The sequence below is a fragment of the Microtus oregoni genome, unplaced genomic scaffold, assembly GCF_018167655.1.
Source record: "Microtus oregoni isolate MIOR12 unplaced genomic scaffold, Mior012 000037F_ref0000500, whole genome shotgun sequence".
Lineage (NCBI taxonomy): Eukaryota > Metazoa > Chordata > Mammalia > Rodentia > Cricetidae > Microtus > Microtus oregoni.
The window spans coordinates 15,337,742-15,353,553 of record NW_024543096.1 but is presented as its reverse complement, the minus strand read 5'-3'; the positions used below and the strand labels follow the sequence as shown (position 1 = coordinate 15,353,553).

Here is a 15,812-nt window from a genome sequence, read left to right as displayed (position 1 = left end):
AAGCTAAGAGTCAGACTAGCATATAAGCATCCCAAAGTCATGGACTTCATTCTAAACCTTCAGAATGAAGACCAGCCAAGGATGGGTATGACTCAAAAAAAAAACTATATGCAATTCCTCCTGGCTGCATAGTAAGAATTCAATAAATTCTTAGTAAATTAATGCCTTGGAAAAACTCACACTCTAGTGACAGCAAGTGGTCAAGCATTCAGACAAGTACAAGCAGTGGAAAGGGGTGTCCTGGAACATCTGTGGGAATCGAGGACACAAGAGACTCAAAATCAAAAGTCTCTCAGAAACCAAGAGCAGTGAGCTGAACTGGCCGGGGAGAGGCAGACAAGGGTTTGCAGGCAGCAGGAGCCGAGTATGAGGGCCTGGAAAGGAGGGAAGGCGTGAACGGCAGAGGATTACTGCTGGGAACACAAAAATAAATGTCCCTAAGTGACTGTAATTTTCTTGACTGGGATGGAAGTGTTTATATGAAATATTACATTAAAAGTCCAGTTCAATTCAAGGTACTCAATTTCACAAGTCAAACTGGGTTTTCCCAATTCTCTCAGGACCTCGCTGCCTCCATCCAGTTGGCAGGTCATGAAATAATACGTACCAACTCCCACTCATCTCCCATGTGCAAGAGCAGTCACTAGACTTCTCTTGACCACAATGGAGTAGACCCACTGCCCTGCAGGAAGAAGAAGCATTTGGTGGCTGCTAGAACCCTAGCAAAGGTGGGGAGAGGGTAGCTGAAAAAGTGTGCAGACACCCATGGTGCCAGTTCACCCACAGCCACTGACGCAAGCAGCCTGAGAAGTGTGGTGAGCAGACAGTTCTGGGGCCTGGGATGTTTCTGGATGCAGGCATCTCTATGCTCTCTCAGTCACGCAGGGGCAGCCTTACGGATGCAAGAGATCTTTTCTCCCAAAGCAGTGTTGGAAAGTTACGTGTTCCGTCTGAAGAAGGAGGTGTGATTTGAGGAGATTGTTACAAACCAGGAAGGGCTGAGGGTCTCTGGGGTTTCAGCGCGCTGTGACTCTAAGCTATCTGACCTTAGACAGGTTCCTTTGTGTCTGGGCTCAGGTCCTGGGAGACTGTCTTTTGACGGTATGTTTCCAGGCAAGCGTGAGAAACCTGTAAAGAGAGGAAAACAAATTATAGACTACTTGGATTTTTTTTTTTGCCCAGAAGCCTATATTCAGTTTTCAACTCTCATATACAAAACCCTGGGAGAAAACAGAAAGCCTCCTACAGCAAAAATCCAGGTTAGAGAGCTGAACGATGAACCTCCGAGAGGAAAAACACAGCTTGTGGAATTTGGAGCTATACCTGAAACATGATTGAACCATGATTTTCTGTACCCATGATACTGCTTTCATTTAAAAACAGCCAGAAGGTGTTTTCTGAGCACTTACATTGTGTCAAACGCATTCTCTTAAGATACACTCTTTTATTTTTAATTGACATAATAATTGGATACATTGTTAGGGTGAAATGTGGGCTTCCAATGAATGTATACAACATGATCAGGTCACTGGCATATCGTTACCCCAGAAATGTATCATTTCTTTGGGGAATGTTCAAAATCCTCTCTGATAGCTATTTTTAAATATTCAATAAATTATTGTTAACTGAAGTTGACTGACTGTGTTTTAGAACATTAGATGTTACTCCTACTCAGAAACTGCATACTGATACCCATCAACCATCATCTCTCCATTCCTCCCCACTCCCTCTTCCGTTCTTCTATTTGTTACTTCTTTGAGCCCAGCTATTTACTTTCCATATATCTATGAGCATGTGTATTCATGTTTGTCTTTCGACATCCAACCTACTTCCGTGGACAAAACAGTTTCCATTCTATTCAACTTGCTGTACAGGACAGAATAAAGGCACAGAATCTAAGCACACAAGCTCAGGTGTCTCTTTCAATGTATGGACCTCAATTTCCTGGGCTATGTGCCCAGGAGTGGAACTTCTGGGTCAGAGGGTGGGTTTTTGTTTGTTTGTTGAATGCTTACATTTTCTGACATTCTGTGTGTGTTCTAAATTTCTTGTTTATTTCCATCTGCGTGTGTACGCGTGAATGGTACACATGTACCGACAAGCTAACACAATCACTTGTCGTGGATTCAGGGTACTGACATAGAATAGAATACCTGTGACAGAGATAAAGGATGTTATCATTCACAGCAACAACAACAGTGATCTGACTGTCAGCCCTTTATCTCATCCATCTCCCAATCCCAGTTCTCAAAAGACGACCCACAGAACCACGATGCCTACAAATGGAGTAGGGCCGTCTCCAGGACAGAAAGCCTGAGTTAAAGAACTGGAGCCTTTCATGAAGGGCAGCCAGTAAGCGTGCCTGCTCTCTCTCTTGATAACTTTGCAAGGTGTACACACCCCAGCCCCTTAATCTGGACAGAGACACGGTCTGGAACTTTCAGAGTCGTCCGCAATTTTCCATTGACGTTAGGAGAGACTCTATGCCTCTCTTCAAAGGCTGATCACTTTATAAACATTCTTGGAGTCCAGACTAAAGGCAGCCATTGCCTCTGCCTGCAAGAGGTGTGGAAATGAGAGACACTCAGAGAATTGTGTTCTGACAAAGACAGTTCCCCTTTGGCAAGATGGTGTGGGCATTGGATAGCAGCTTCCTTTATTCTGTACTGCTCCTCTGCCTGCTAGATAACATTAGGGCCAGGCCTCAGCTCTCGGGGCTCCTCCTCATCCATGGTCACTTCCTTGGAGAGCTCATTCAGACCCCTGATTTGAATAACTCCAGCCCCAAAGCTGCTGCCATGCTAGTATATCCAGTTCTACAGTATGGTACGTTGTACTTTGATATTGCCCTGAGTCTTGGGATTTGATGTCCAGTTGCATTCATGGTGTCTTCTGGAATCTCAAACATGCCGTACTCTTGATGCTCACCCTCCACATGAAAGCTGCCCTTCCCCCTCTCTCACCTCTCAGGCAAGGGGCACTGCCACCCAGTGTCTCGGGCCATAAGCATTTCTTCCTTTCATATTCACATCTAATCCTCGAACACGGTTCTCCTCCAAATACATCCTGAATCCCCATGCCCAAGGAATACAAAGCTCACAGATCTACTCATAGACTGTGCACATTTTGAGGTATCACTCTTTCACTTAACAAATAAATCAATTCCTATGTGCCAAGTCAGGGGCTAGAAACCAGAAACCTTTTCTTTTTTTAACCTTGCTTTTTGGTTATGTTTTGTTTGTTTTGCAATCTTCGTACTTGAAGACAAGCATAGGGCCTTCCTTGTGCCCACCAAAGGCTCTGTGTGGTTCCCACCCTGAAGAGTGCTTCAGAAATAGGGGTCAGGATCTTACCTGCTATTTCTCTTTGCGTCTGTTGTGTTGAGATTCTCTTTATTTTGACCAAGTTGATCTTATTACCCTGTGTTTTCAAAACACTCTTTAAAATAAGGATTTAAAATAAGAATTCTATGCTTGTGAAAAAAAATCTCATATAATTAGAAAAATAAGAAAACTGTGTTTTGTTCTCCTTGATCTAACTTCTAATTTGACTGTAAAATAATGTTTATATTTTTCAGAGCTTATTTCAATTCTCTACAGAAGCTCTAACATGAAAAACAAAAATCTCAGGTATTTTCAGTTGGCTTTTTTTTTTAAAGCTTCCTTACATTTAGCTTAAATCCTGGCATTTTATTTCACATCCTTACTGCATTGAAATTGTTATCAAAAACCACACATTTCAATTGGTCTTTGGACAGCCCGCTGACCACCATTTTACTAAAGCTACCAACTTTCCCTAGGACGCAATGAGACTAACAGAACTGACACACACAAAAATGTCTCCTGCATGAATCTCTCCACCTTCCCGGTGATTGTACACCTGCTTTCCTTATATGGCAAACAAGGAAGTAACCGTGTTGAAGTTGCTTTTAAACACAGCTTTTCTTCTTTGCCTGTCCAGGTAGCTTCTGTTTTCATATCAGTCTTAATGAAAGCTTTTGGGTTTACAGATCGAGTTACTTTTCAAAGCAGCGTAAGTAGTTTGACATTTTTTTTTTTTTTTTACACTGCAAGAAAGACTTTCACGGCCTCCAACTCTGGTCTTGTAACCCTGGAGGTAATTCATTTTTAATCTGTCTGCACAGTGAAAACTGAACCGAATGGGGATTGAGCTGCTCTGCCTGTTCCTGCTACTTCTAGGAAGGAATGAGCTCGTCCAAGGTAAGAGAGCTCTCCCGTTTATCACTCTCGTCTTCGCTGTATGCTCGACAAACTGTCATTTGCTCCAGAGAGCAGACCCGCCGTCATTTTTCATCTGATCTGTCTGATGGCTCTCTTGGCACAGAGACACTTTAACAAACTATGGGCAGACTCGGGAATTTCCTCCAGCAAACGTTCTAGGTGCTGGGCAAATAAATACAAAGGTTGCATGGGCATTTTAATGAGGAGAATTAGACAGCCTCCCTACACAATGGGACTTCTGCGTGTCGTTGGGATCGCCACTTGGGAAGCTTTTCTGTTCTGTTGTACGACACGGCCGTCCACTTGGGAGTCATAATATTGAGAGTAGAGAAGGGTTTTAGAAACAGAAATGCCAAATTTATAAGAGAAACCTTTTTAATGGGTACAGATAAGTTTTTGAAATTACATGGCAGGTGCTGAATAGGAGAATAAGTCAGATGATTCAGGACTGCTGAGCAGTTAGACACTGCTGTGGTTTGAGACAAAAGAGAGCTAATTTCTGTTCACATGGTATATATATTCCCAATCTGATGGGTATAAACTATAAACTCAGACATGAGTTAGTAACCTTCAGAACATTAATCTTCTAATATAGCTTTGCTCAAGTAAGAAGTGTAAGTTTCATAAGCAGAATGAATGAGATGGCTTTAACTCCCATGTCTTGCTGGCTTTGCCCTTAGGTGGTTGTGCCTGGGGCGGTGCAGAGACCTGCTCAGATTGCTTGCTCACGGGACCTCACTGTGCCTGGTGCTCCCAGGAGGTAAGTCACTGGCTATCGCCCTGTTTGAACACTGTTTACACATCAGTTAATGTCCTCAGTGAAAGCGGTTCTCTCTGCAGGGTCACGTGATTAAATCAGATCAAGAGAGGAACCTGAGTGTCAGAAGATCAAAATTATATTCATGTATACTTTGAAAGCAATTTACTCAAGGAATGGATGTCAAGTTATTTTTTAAAAACTTAACTAAACAACTTTTATTAGATCTAGCAACTTCTAATTAATTAGTAATTAAATATGCTTTTTAATTTTTATTTTTGAGATAGGGTCTCACTGCATAGCTCATCTGGAGCTCACTTTGTAGACCAGGATCTGTCTGCTTCTGCCTCCCCAGTGCTGAGACTAAACAGGTGCCAGCCCTCTGCTTCTCTTACTTTAAAGGTTTTCTAGCTGGTTACAGGTATTACATTCTGTCTGGATAACTGGTAGCCATGGAGATGATATTGTTCAAAGTGAAGCAGGCATTTAACGTTGATACAGTGTGATTCTGTTCCATCTGGGACCTGAGATCCCTTGTGAGTCTCTGCTAGGCACTTCAAGAAGGGAAAAACTATAATTCATGCATGGGGCAATTCTTTCACAAATCACATGCTCATGAACTGAGTGACTCTTGCGCAGCCATTGCAAAGTGTGGAAGAAACAGTCCTTGTCTGGTCAGAGGGAACCCATGTATGTGCAGACCAAGGCTACAAACAAGACAGACCAAGTCACAGCCTGTGCCGCGATGCAGAGAGCAACGTGGGAAGGATTCGCACTAAGAAAAAGAGCCCTTGGCTTTCAGGATTTTAAGTCCCACCCACTGGAAAGAATCTAAATACCAATCAACGCTTATAAATGCCGACAGCAAGAACCCAGCAGCAAGCTCAAAGGGGAAGGAATGTAGATGCTTGGCTCAGAGCTGGGCTGTAGCTGTTAGGACCCAAATTCCACATTCACTATGTGTGTGGAGCATTGCCTTACAGGCAGGAGAGCATAAACCAGCTCACTCTCCCTCCACTGCCTTGACTGCTTAGTCCACAAACAAAATTCAAGGCAACTGCGCTCTTTTGAATTCAAATAACAAATGCAGAGTTGAGAATATTCAACAAGAAACAAACCCATATGCTCCTTGGATATTGTCTAGAAGACAATATTAGTTTCAGGGCAGAGACAAAAAAATTGATCTAGAATTTACATTTACTCTGTGTGTGTGTGTGCATGTACCCATTCATGTGTTCATGGAGGCCAGAAGTGGGGATTAGATCGCCTGACACTACAGTTAGTTATAGGCAGTTGTAGGTTTCCTGATGTGGGTGCTGGGAATCGCAATTGGGTCCCCTGGAAGAGCAATAAGCATTCTTAGCTGTTGAGTTATCTCTCAAACCCACCAGAATGTATATTTAAATTCATCTTTCCATTAGTAAGTGCTTCCTAAGGTGCTTCTGAGAGTTTTCCTTGTAGTTGGCCAAGGGATCAGCAAGTTTCAAGGTCAGATCATTTCAGAGGCCTCTCCGATAATCAACACAGTCATTAGTGCATCAGCTGTGGCAGACAGCTGTGACCATTAGAGCAAAGAAGGCACAAAGCTTAGGGTGTACACAGACTGCTAATACAGTTCACGCCACCTCTGGTCTTTCTGCAAAGGCTGAACACAACTGGTAGCCATTCCACTGTGGTAGGAAGGATTCTGAGGCCTTGTCCAGCCGCTGTGTGCCTTTGTTACATCATGGGAAGTTGCAGAGTTAGCCATACCCAGGCTAGCGCCACAAATCTGTATAGGTCTGATTGGTAAGAAGAGAACAGCTGTATTTTCAACATCAGTTTTAGAAGAACATATCTCCTAGGTGGGGAAAATAGAAGGTGTGACTTAGAATCCGAAGGGGCAAGGAAAAGATGTAAGCATTAGTTTGGTTCGTAGTAGACTCCAAACTGGTTTCCATGAGTCTCTCTCTCTCTCTCTCTCTCTCTCTCTCTCTCTCTCTCTCTCTCTACACACACACACACACACACACACACACACACACATGAATCCAAGGGCCTCAATTCAATCCTGCCTATGGTCACTTCAGCTCAGGAACAACTTTGCCTATCAGTAGCACCTGGTCTGCTCTTGTCTTGGCTCCATCTCCCTGCTCTGGGTGCTGCAAGATCAGAGCAGCCACATCTCTGCTAGGCCCTACATGTCACAGCCTTCTCTCTGGATGCACCCGAAGGACTGGGACTTTCTGGAATTCCAGACAGAGTGCAAACTTTAAACCATATTCCCTTTTAACCTCCAAACCTGAGAGAGAACTCTAAGAGACCTTGAACTAGAATTCTTGAAGATGCTGAGCTTAAAGTCCATGAGAAGTCACCTTCCATGAAGGGATGCTGTAATTGATGGGGACACATCAGCAAACAGAACCAACTGAGTACCAGACAGGGAGATGTCAGGTGCCCTGTCCTTTAGGAATCTATAGGAAATGGCTCTCTGGGTTGGGCGATAGATTTACAAAGCATGACAGTCCTAGGAATCCAGAAAAACAACCATTCATCCCGGACAAGTAAATTCACAGGAAAATGTCAACTTTAGAAACTCAGCCATTTTAAATATCCACTCAGATCGTGGGAGAAACTTTAAGACATGAACTTTGAATTTAAAAAAAAATTTAAATTTGACTTAAATATTTGACTGAGTATAACTAAAAAGAGGCTCCAATTTTGTTCAAATTTTTACTGGTCAACTTCTCCAGTTATCACAGACTCCACCTGACAGTCACCACCAGCAGTGTGGGTTAGGAGGTACTTAGCATACACTTATCTCACAAAGCGCATCAGAGAATTAATGCCTGGCCTGCTACAAAGTGATGCAGATTCGTCTCCTTTCCCTCTTGGTGAATTTTTTTCCATTTTTAGAATTTTACCCACCCGTCCGGAGCTGGCGAGAGGTGCGACACACCTGCAAACCTTTTGGCCAAAGGATGTCAACCGCCCTTCATCGAAAACCCTGCCTCCCAAATAGAAATACTTCAAAATAAGCCGCTGAGCGTGGGCCGACAGAGAAACAGTTCTGACATTGTTCAGATTTCTCCTCAGAGCGTGGTTCTTACACTGAGGCCAGGTACGGAGTGCTCCATTTCCTAGCTTTGTCGCTGACGGTCCACCAACACCTCTGGCACCCAGCACGTGTCCATCCTTGGTTGCGGTGCCGCTCATTTCCCCATCTGAAGGGCACGGGAATCACACGTCTCTTTATGGCACGTTGAATGTGTCACTGAAGACAGCTTCTCTTAGGGGTGACTGTTTGAATTACTCAAATGTCGCCCACATTAACTGTACATTTCTTCAAGGGCTGAAATGTAGATTTAATCTCCCCTTTATTCGGTTCACCTTTTCTAAAGCCACACATACAAAGACGTGGCTTATCTTTCATCTAAATGGCTGCTCCTTCTCCCAAGGATATATAAAATATCCCGACATCCACCTCCTTCAGTCCCTCCAAACTCACCGCTGGGAGATTTCCATGGACGTGTTCATTTAGAGACGCTACCGCGCAGGTCATGAGATGGCGCGCACCTTACTAAGGTCGCTCTGAAATACAATAGCTGGTTAGCTCAGGATTGGTCAGTTACAAATGACTGTTGTGTTTATGGATTTGTTTCTCGTGGGCCATTATAGGCGGTGAGCAGACCGTGCAAGTGCAGGTCCGCCAAACGGAAGATTACCCAGTCGATCTGTATTACCTCATGGACCTCTCGGCCTCCATGGATGACGACCTCAACACAATCAAAGAGCTGGGCTCCCGGCTTGCCAAAGAGATGTCTAAATTAACCAGCAACTTTAGACTGGGCTTTGGATCCTTTGTGGAAAAGCCCGTTTCTCCTTTTATGAAAACAACACCAGAGGAAATCACCAACCCTTGCAGGTAAGTGAACTCCTTGGCATCCCTGGGCACTGGTTTCTACAGATGTAATCCACACGGCCCAGCTGCTGTGCCAGGAGCTCATTAACACCCTGGCATTTCTTTCTCAGGTTGGGATCTCAGCAATACTCTGTGCTCTATGTAGTTTCCAGCCAAGGTAGGGTCATCATAACTTCAATGTTCTAGCCCACAGACCTGCATCAGCTGCCAGGTTTGCAGGTCAGGATGCAGCCAACCGGGTTTCCAGTCTGTGGGCAAGGAGACACTGTCTTTGCCTGTTGGCTACACAGGCAACACATACCAGTCTCTCAGAGATCTTCAGTCCTCCGTGACCACCACTTCCTAGAACTCTTTCGTACGAACCTACGTGCTCTCTGAGTCTTTCCATCAAAATAACAATTTTTGCAGTTTTGTCTGACACACTTTGGGAAATGTGGCTTTCTCTCACCTCTGAGGGAAGCAGCCTTCACTGCAATTAAACTCAATAGGAAATGAGGCAGTGACTCTATTACAAAATGCTATAATCAGCCATTAAAATCACGTGTTATGCTGATGGTAGTCAAGGGCAAACGGTTTTGTGATGGCTTACCTGTATGGTCAATGCCATGTCCAAAATTAAGTTATTTAAAATTTTTCCACTGAGAAAGAGCTACCATTTGCCCCATGCCAGCCTCTATGTTGAACACTTCATATGCATGGCCTTCCTCCAGCTTCATAACGATGGAAGGTAAAAGCTGGACTTGTGAGTTCTGTACCCAGAGGGAGTGACAAGGGACTTGGAGAGGCCAGCCATTTACCCAAGACCACATGACCAAACGAGGATTTGTGAGAAGATCTGGTTTGATTCAAAATATTAGCCTCACAATACAATCCCCCCACACACACACAGGTACACACACACACCAATTTCCCAAATGTATGGTAGCATTTAATATTTTAATACATCAAAGGAAGCAGTATCTATAAGAAGGAAATGATGGTATCTCAGTTTAGAAGTTTAGTATAGTTCTCACAAGTTGGGCAGTGATGGCACAAACCTTTAGTCCCAGCAGAGACAGGTGGATCTCTGAGTTCAATAACAGCTAGTTTAGCTGGTTTTGCAGAGCAAGTTCCAGGACAGTCAGGGCTATACAGAGAAAGGAAGGAGAGAGAAGAGGGGGAGGAGACTAATCTAACACAGCCCCAAACAATTTTACTCTTACCGATTCTATTTATTTTTAGGAATTGCATTTGGTTGTAAGCAACAGAGATATTGACTTAAGAAGAGAATTAGTTCTCTCTCCTCCACATAAAGGAGCTGGAGAAGGGCAGTTCAGGACTGGCTCAGTGGCTCCACACCCAGGGATCCAAGGGTTTCCTGCTGTCTGTCTGCCATTGTTGGTACTTGGGTTTTGTCTTCATGGTCCAAGAAGGCTGCTGGGACACTGATCATGTCTTTATTCTAGGAAGTAGGAAAGGAGGAAAGCAGGCAGATCAATAAAGATCTAATTGGAACACTCCAAAAAAGCACACAGCAAAAAACACTGTTTGATGAGTTTGGTAAACGAATGCACCCAAATAGTCTACAACCCAGACTCGTCTTCCCCTCAGAAGGATTCTTCATGGCCTATTAGAGTCAGTTCTGCTTCCTCAGAAGCAACCACCTTCTGATTTCTATTATTTAGGCTGTTTATTGCCTGTTCTTGGTTCTCAAATAGATGTAAGAGGGTGTAGTATGCACGCTTCCTGTCTGGCTTCTTTCTTCCTTTCTTTCGTTCTTTCTTTCTTTTTCTTCTTTCTTCCTTAAACCTTTTATTGATTGACTCTTTGTGGCTTTTACACTGTGAATCTCGATCCCACCCATCTACCTGTCCCCTTGACTCCACCCTCTGTCCCCCGCAATCTCCTCCACAAAATAAAATGAAGTAAAATTTAGGAGAAAAGAAGAACAAGAATAAATAAATAAATAGATATTTTTGGATGCTGTAGTGTTGTTACGCAGTGAGTCACACAATATACCTTTTAGCCCATATTTACTTTGCTTGTAGTCACCGCTTGCAAGTGTTCCTTACAATGAGTCATTGGCCTGGTTCTAGACCTGGTTTCTGCTACACTATCAATACTGGGCCCTCACTGGAACTCCTCTTGGATATCCTATTGTTGCCCTCTGTTGTGAAGATCCTGCAACTTTGAGTCTGCAGGACCAGCCCCTTCACATGCTCCAACAGATCATAGAGGGGGTGGATGTTGGTCAACTCCTAGCCCTGGTTCTAGGTCTAGGATGTAGCTGAATTGGTCAACCCACCAGCTCTTCCCAATCCTCACTACCAGGGTGAGTTCTCCAGCACTGGCCCTGCATAGGCCATCCTTGCAGCAAGGAGTGAAGGGCAAGGCTGGTTCTCCTGCTCTTACTCCTTAGGGCCCACTCACCCACACCTACACCACCAGGGCCAGCTCTATTGTGTTGCCAGGCAAGGTGCAGGGGCCACTCTCCCAAGTGCTACTGCTGGTAGGAACAGGGCCGGCTCTTGCTCTCTTTACTTCAGGGTCAGCTCTCCCATCTGCCACAGGTGGCGAGGGGTAAGTTAGAGGAGGAAATCTTTCCCTCACCTTGCATACCACATGGCAGACGAGGGAAGTGGGGAAAGATTTCTCATTCTCACACCCTCAGAGCCAGCTCACCCCTGTCCCCTGCCAATGGGGTCAGCTCTACTGTGCTGCCCAGGCAAGGTGCAGGGCCTGCTCTCCCAAGTTCTGCACCTGATGAGGGAACAGGCCAGCTCTCCCATTCTCATGTCCCAGGGGCCAACTCTCCTGCCCGCAGCAGGTGTTGGGGGGGGGGGGGCAAAAGGGGCATCTCTCTCCCAGCCATGCCATTATATGATGGAAAAGTAGGGAGCCAGCTCTCCCATGCTCACAGCCTCGGGCTGGCTAACCTGCTCCTGGCGTCTGGCTTCTTTTGTTCAGCAAAATGCTTTTACATGTCTTTATGACTTGATTGTACACATCAGCAGTCTGCTCCTCTTTAACACACAGCCCTTTATGCCTCTGCTAGAGTTTCTTTACTCAGTCGTTCATTGATGGATAGTTAGGTTGTCTCCAACTATAACAAGAGTTTGCATGTTCCTATTCCGACACTGTGGAAATTGTTGGCATGTCCACTTGCATATGAGCCTTTACAAAAACGTACTTTTTTGTTTATCTTAAATGCATAGGTAGAATAGATCTGGTGAGCTGTATAATGTTTTCAATTTTTTGAGAAGCTACCAGACTCTTTGCAAAGGAGATGTGCTGCCTTTTATTTCCAAGAACAGGTTTGCAAGCTTTTCATGTGATGTACCTTAGTGAATAATGGAGTTAGTAGCATTAGAATGACTAAGTTTTCACGAAAAAATTAGTCCTTTAAATTAGGCATTCTGGTGAGTTTGCAATGCTATCTAATAATTTGTGTTTATTGATGAGTGATATTGAACATCTTTTCGTGTGTTTATTTGTCCTAATGTCATATTTTGGGAAATACCTTCTCAAATATTTTAACTATTTTTAAATTTTTTGGTTTTCTTATTAACATTGTTTTCTACGGGCTTTTTAAATTATCTTATGTGTATGAGTGGTTTGTACGTCTGTGCTTTATGTGTGTGCAGTGCCCTCAGAGTCCAGAAGGGGGAGTCAGAATCCCTGGAACTGGAGTTACAGATGGTTCTGAGCCACTCACTATGTGGATGATGGTAACTGAACCTGGGTCCTCTGCAAGAGCAATAAATGCTCTTAATAATAATAAGTGCACCAAATCTCATTATGGATGGTTGTGAGCCATCATGTGGTTGCTGGAAATTGAGGACTTCTGGAAGAGCAGTCAGTGTTCTTAACCACTGAGCCATCTCTCCAGCCCCTCTCCTGCCCCTTGTATCCTGCATTTTGGATACAAGTTCTTTGTCCAATATATTTCTCAGATTTTCTTACCAGATTGTAGTTTGTATTTTATTTTAGTAAAAGTATATATATTTTTAGTTTTGATGATCAGCATATCAAGTTTGTAGTTCGTATTTTTTGTTCTGAGAAACTTTGGCCTAAGTTTCTAAGGTAGTAAAAAATTTCTTCCATATTTTCTTGTAGAAACTTTAAGATTAAAGGTCTTCTGTTTAGAACTGTGATCACAACCAAATGAATTTTTATCTTGAGAATGAGAAACATTGAGATTCATCTTTTGTTTCTGCATGGGATTGGTTATTCCAAAACTATTTGTGAAGCAAGACTTTCCACACTGGATTAGCTTGGCGTCTTTGTGAGGAATCGGTTGGCTGTATGTAGGAGTCTGAATATAGACCTTCATTTCTCTTTCACTGATCCCTTGTCTCTGGGTCATGGAACAACACACGCCTCCGTCTTGCTTACAGCAGCTTTGTCAGAAGAGAAATCAGGAACGGGGGTCCTCCAGCGTGGTCCTTTTTTGATGTTCCTGGATCCTTTGCATTTCCACATAGATTTTAGAATCAGCTTATCAATGTCTCCAAAAATATATGCTGAGGTTTTGAAAGAGACTGTAACAAAACCATAGATCTTAAACCTCTTGAGCCTTCTGGTCATGTCACATGACATGGATCTCTGCTTCTTTGATTCTTGTTGAATGTTTCTGAGGCCCACTTCACTGTTTCCAATGTAAAACCAAAACAAAACCAAACAAAAAAAATCTCACTTTCTCCTGTCTTTCTTCATATTATCGGTTGTTTGAGGTTTGTAAAATCCTAGTTTTCAAAAGTAATTTACATATTTTGGATATTCATTTTCTTCCTGAAACCTTTATAGATTTTCTCTCATTAATTCTTTTCTGCCTTTGTAGACATCTTCTGATATTCTAAACACAGTCACATCATCTGTGAGGGACAATGTCTTCTTCAGTGCCCACTCCTCTGTTTACCTTCTCCTGCCTTACTGTGTTTGCTAGGATCAGTTTATCTAGGCCCACCAACACAATTTTTAACTGACGTGGTGAGGGAGGACATGACGTGGTGACATGGCCCTTGCCATGTCAATGAGCTCTGGAGGAGAGCTTCAGGCTCACCGTTGAATATGCTGTCAGCTAGTGATGTTTTTAGTTTCATTACAAGGCAAGAAAGGGCCCTCCTGTTCCCGCTTTGAAACATTTCTCCTCTTTGTTATAAATGAATGCTGAATTTTGTTTTCCCAATTTAAAAATGTTGGTCAGAAATTTTACCCCAAATTCTACATCTATTTACATAACAAAGATAGTTGAAAGGAAGCCCATTCCTGCCCTAAAAGTGGGGGTTCCTCTGTTCCTGGATAGATGGACACTAGGTGGCTTCTAGCGATACCTGTAACACAAGAAGTGGAGATGTCTAGGAAGAGAGATAATGACTCAAATGCACATTAAAATTGCCAGGCAATAAGTAGTGAGGCGTGGCCACTGTTTTCGATCCATCTGTAGAAGTAAATTAATACATGTGTTACTGAAAACATTTTGTCTGATATGACAGCCTCCCCTCTGCTTCTGGCTGTTTCTCTGGTAGACGAAGAGCTCTGTACCTGCCTGAAGCTTGTATGTAATTATTTGGTGTATCACATATCTTCCTGCAACAAGCTTCAGTCCAGCCGAATGGAGGGCGGTTCCATCAGTACCACCTACTTCTGTTTCAGTCTGCCTGTCTTGAGCCAGATAAGATGTAGCAATTTGACGTACAATAGGGAAACAATGAGTGTAGAATGTTCTCAGAGATACAATTGAAACTAACAAAGTTAGACTATTCAGTTAAAAATTGGTATGCAACACTTTGAACTAGCAATGAAACAGAATCTTTAAAGAAGCTTCTAGAAACATCAAAGTAGTTTGGCTTTTTATTTAGTTTTATGCATACATTTGATTTCAACATTATTTTTGTTTTGTTTTGTTTTGCTTTGTTTGAGTCAGGGTCTCATGTTGTAGCCGAGGCTGGCTCTGAACTTGCCATGGAGCTCAACTGGCCTTGAAGTTAAAACAACCATCACACATTAGCCCAAATACTGAGATAATTGGTGTGAGAAACCATGCTTGGATTACATTCAAGTAGTCTTGCGTTCATTTAAAAAAAATTACAGAGCCTGGAGCAGTATGCTAAGTGTCGAAATTCCTGGGAACCGGGGATCTGGACCCATTCCACAAGAAACTGAAATTCTTTAGTGGACAGACACCTTGGAAGACAACATGAGTTCCAGAGTCAACTCCGCATAGTCTTGGCTCATAGAATCACTCCTAACAAGGCCTTAGCTGGATCATTTCTCCTCTCAAATCATGTTTTTTTTTTTCAGTAAATCAAGAGTAATAGTTCTAATTACACAGAGTGCTTGTAAGGATTAGGTCAGATCATGAATGGAAGCACTGGCTTAACCTTGCTAAATTCTCAATAAATACCAGGTGCTATTCGTAACCATAAACCATGATCAGAGGAAACCAGACTACTACACAGGGTGTAGTTAGTAGGGACCTGAAAGAAGACTGTGCATTTGCTCTCCTGAAAGACTCAATGTATCTTGCTGGCTAACGCTGCTTCTTTATTTATTCCTAGCAAAATTTATCATTCAGATGTTGTAAATAGAGGCGGCGGGGCTGTGTCCCCAGCACCCCAGCCTCCTGCTCGGCTTATGCCCGAAATAACAACACACAAACTGTATTCATTTAATCACTGCTTGGCCCTTTAGCTCTAGCCCTTACTGGCTAATTCTGATATCCCGATCAACCCATCTCTAATAATCTGTGAGCACCGGTCTTACCGGGAAGACTCTAGCCTATGTCCATCCTGGGTCGGAGCTTCATCGAGTACATCTGCCTGGGAGCTGGGAGCATGGCATCTCTCTCAGGCGTCTGCTCCCGAGAGGAGAGCTGTGGAGTCTGACCTCACTTCCTCTTCCTCCCAGCGTTCTGTTCTGTTTACTCCTCCCA

At 43.4% G+C, this 15,812-nt stretch overlaps 1 protein-coding gene across 1 annotated transcript in view; it reads left to right on the top strand.

Annotated features, from left to right (window-relative positions):
• The first annotated feature begins 3,915 nt into the window (after positions 1–3,915).
• The window catches only part of Itgb6 (integrin subunit beta 6), an 80,459-nt gene continuing 68,562 nt past the window's right edge, over positions 3,916–15,812 (top strand). The window contains exons 1-5 of the mRNA XM_041631554.1: positions 3,916–4,032; positions 4,145–4,220; positions 4,922–5,001; positions 7,894–8,098; positions 8,656–8,902. Of these exons, the coding sequence (XP_041487488.1) occupies positions 4,160–4,220; positions 4,922–5,001; positions 7,894–8,098; positions 8,656–8,902 (593 nt within the window). The 5' untranslated portion in view covers positions 3,916–4,032; positions 4,145–4,159. The remainder of the gene's footprint in view (positions 4,033–4,144; positions 4,221–4,921; positions 5,002–7,893; positions 8,099–8,655; positions 8,903–15,812) is intronic.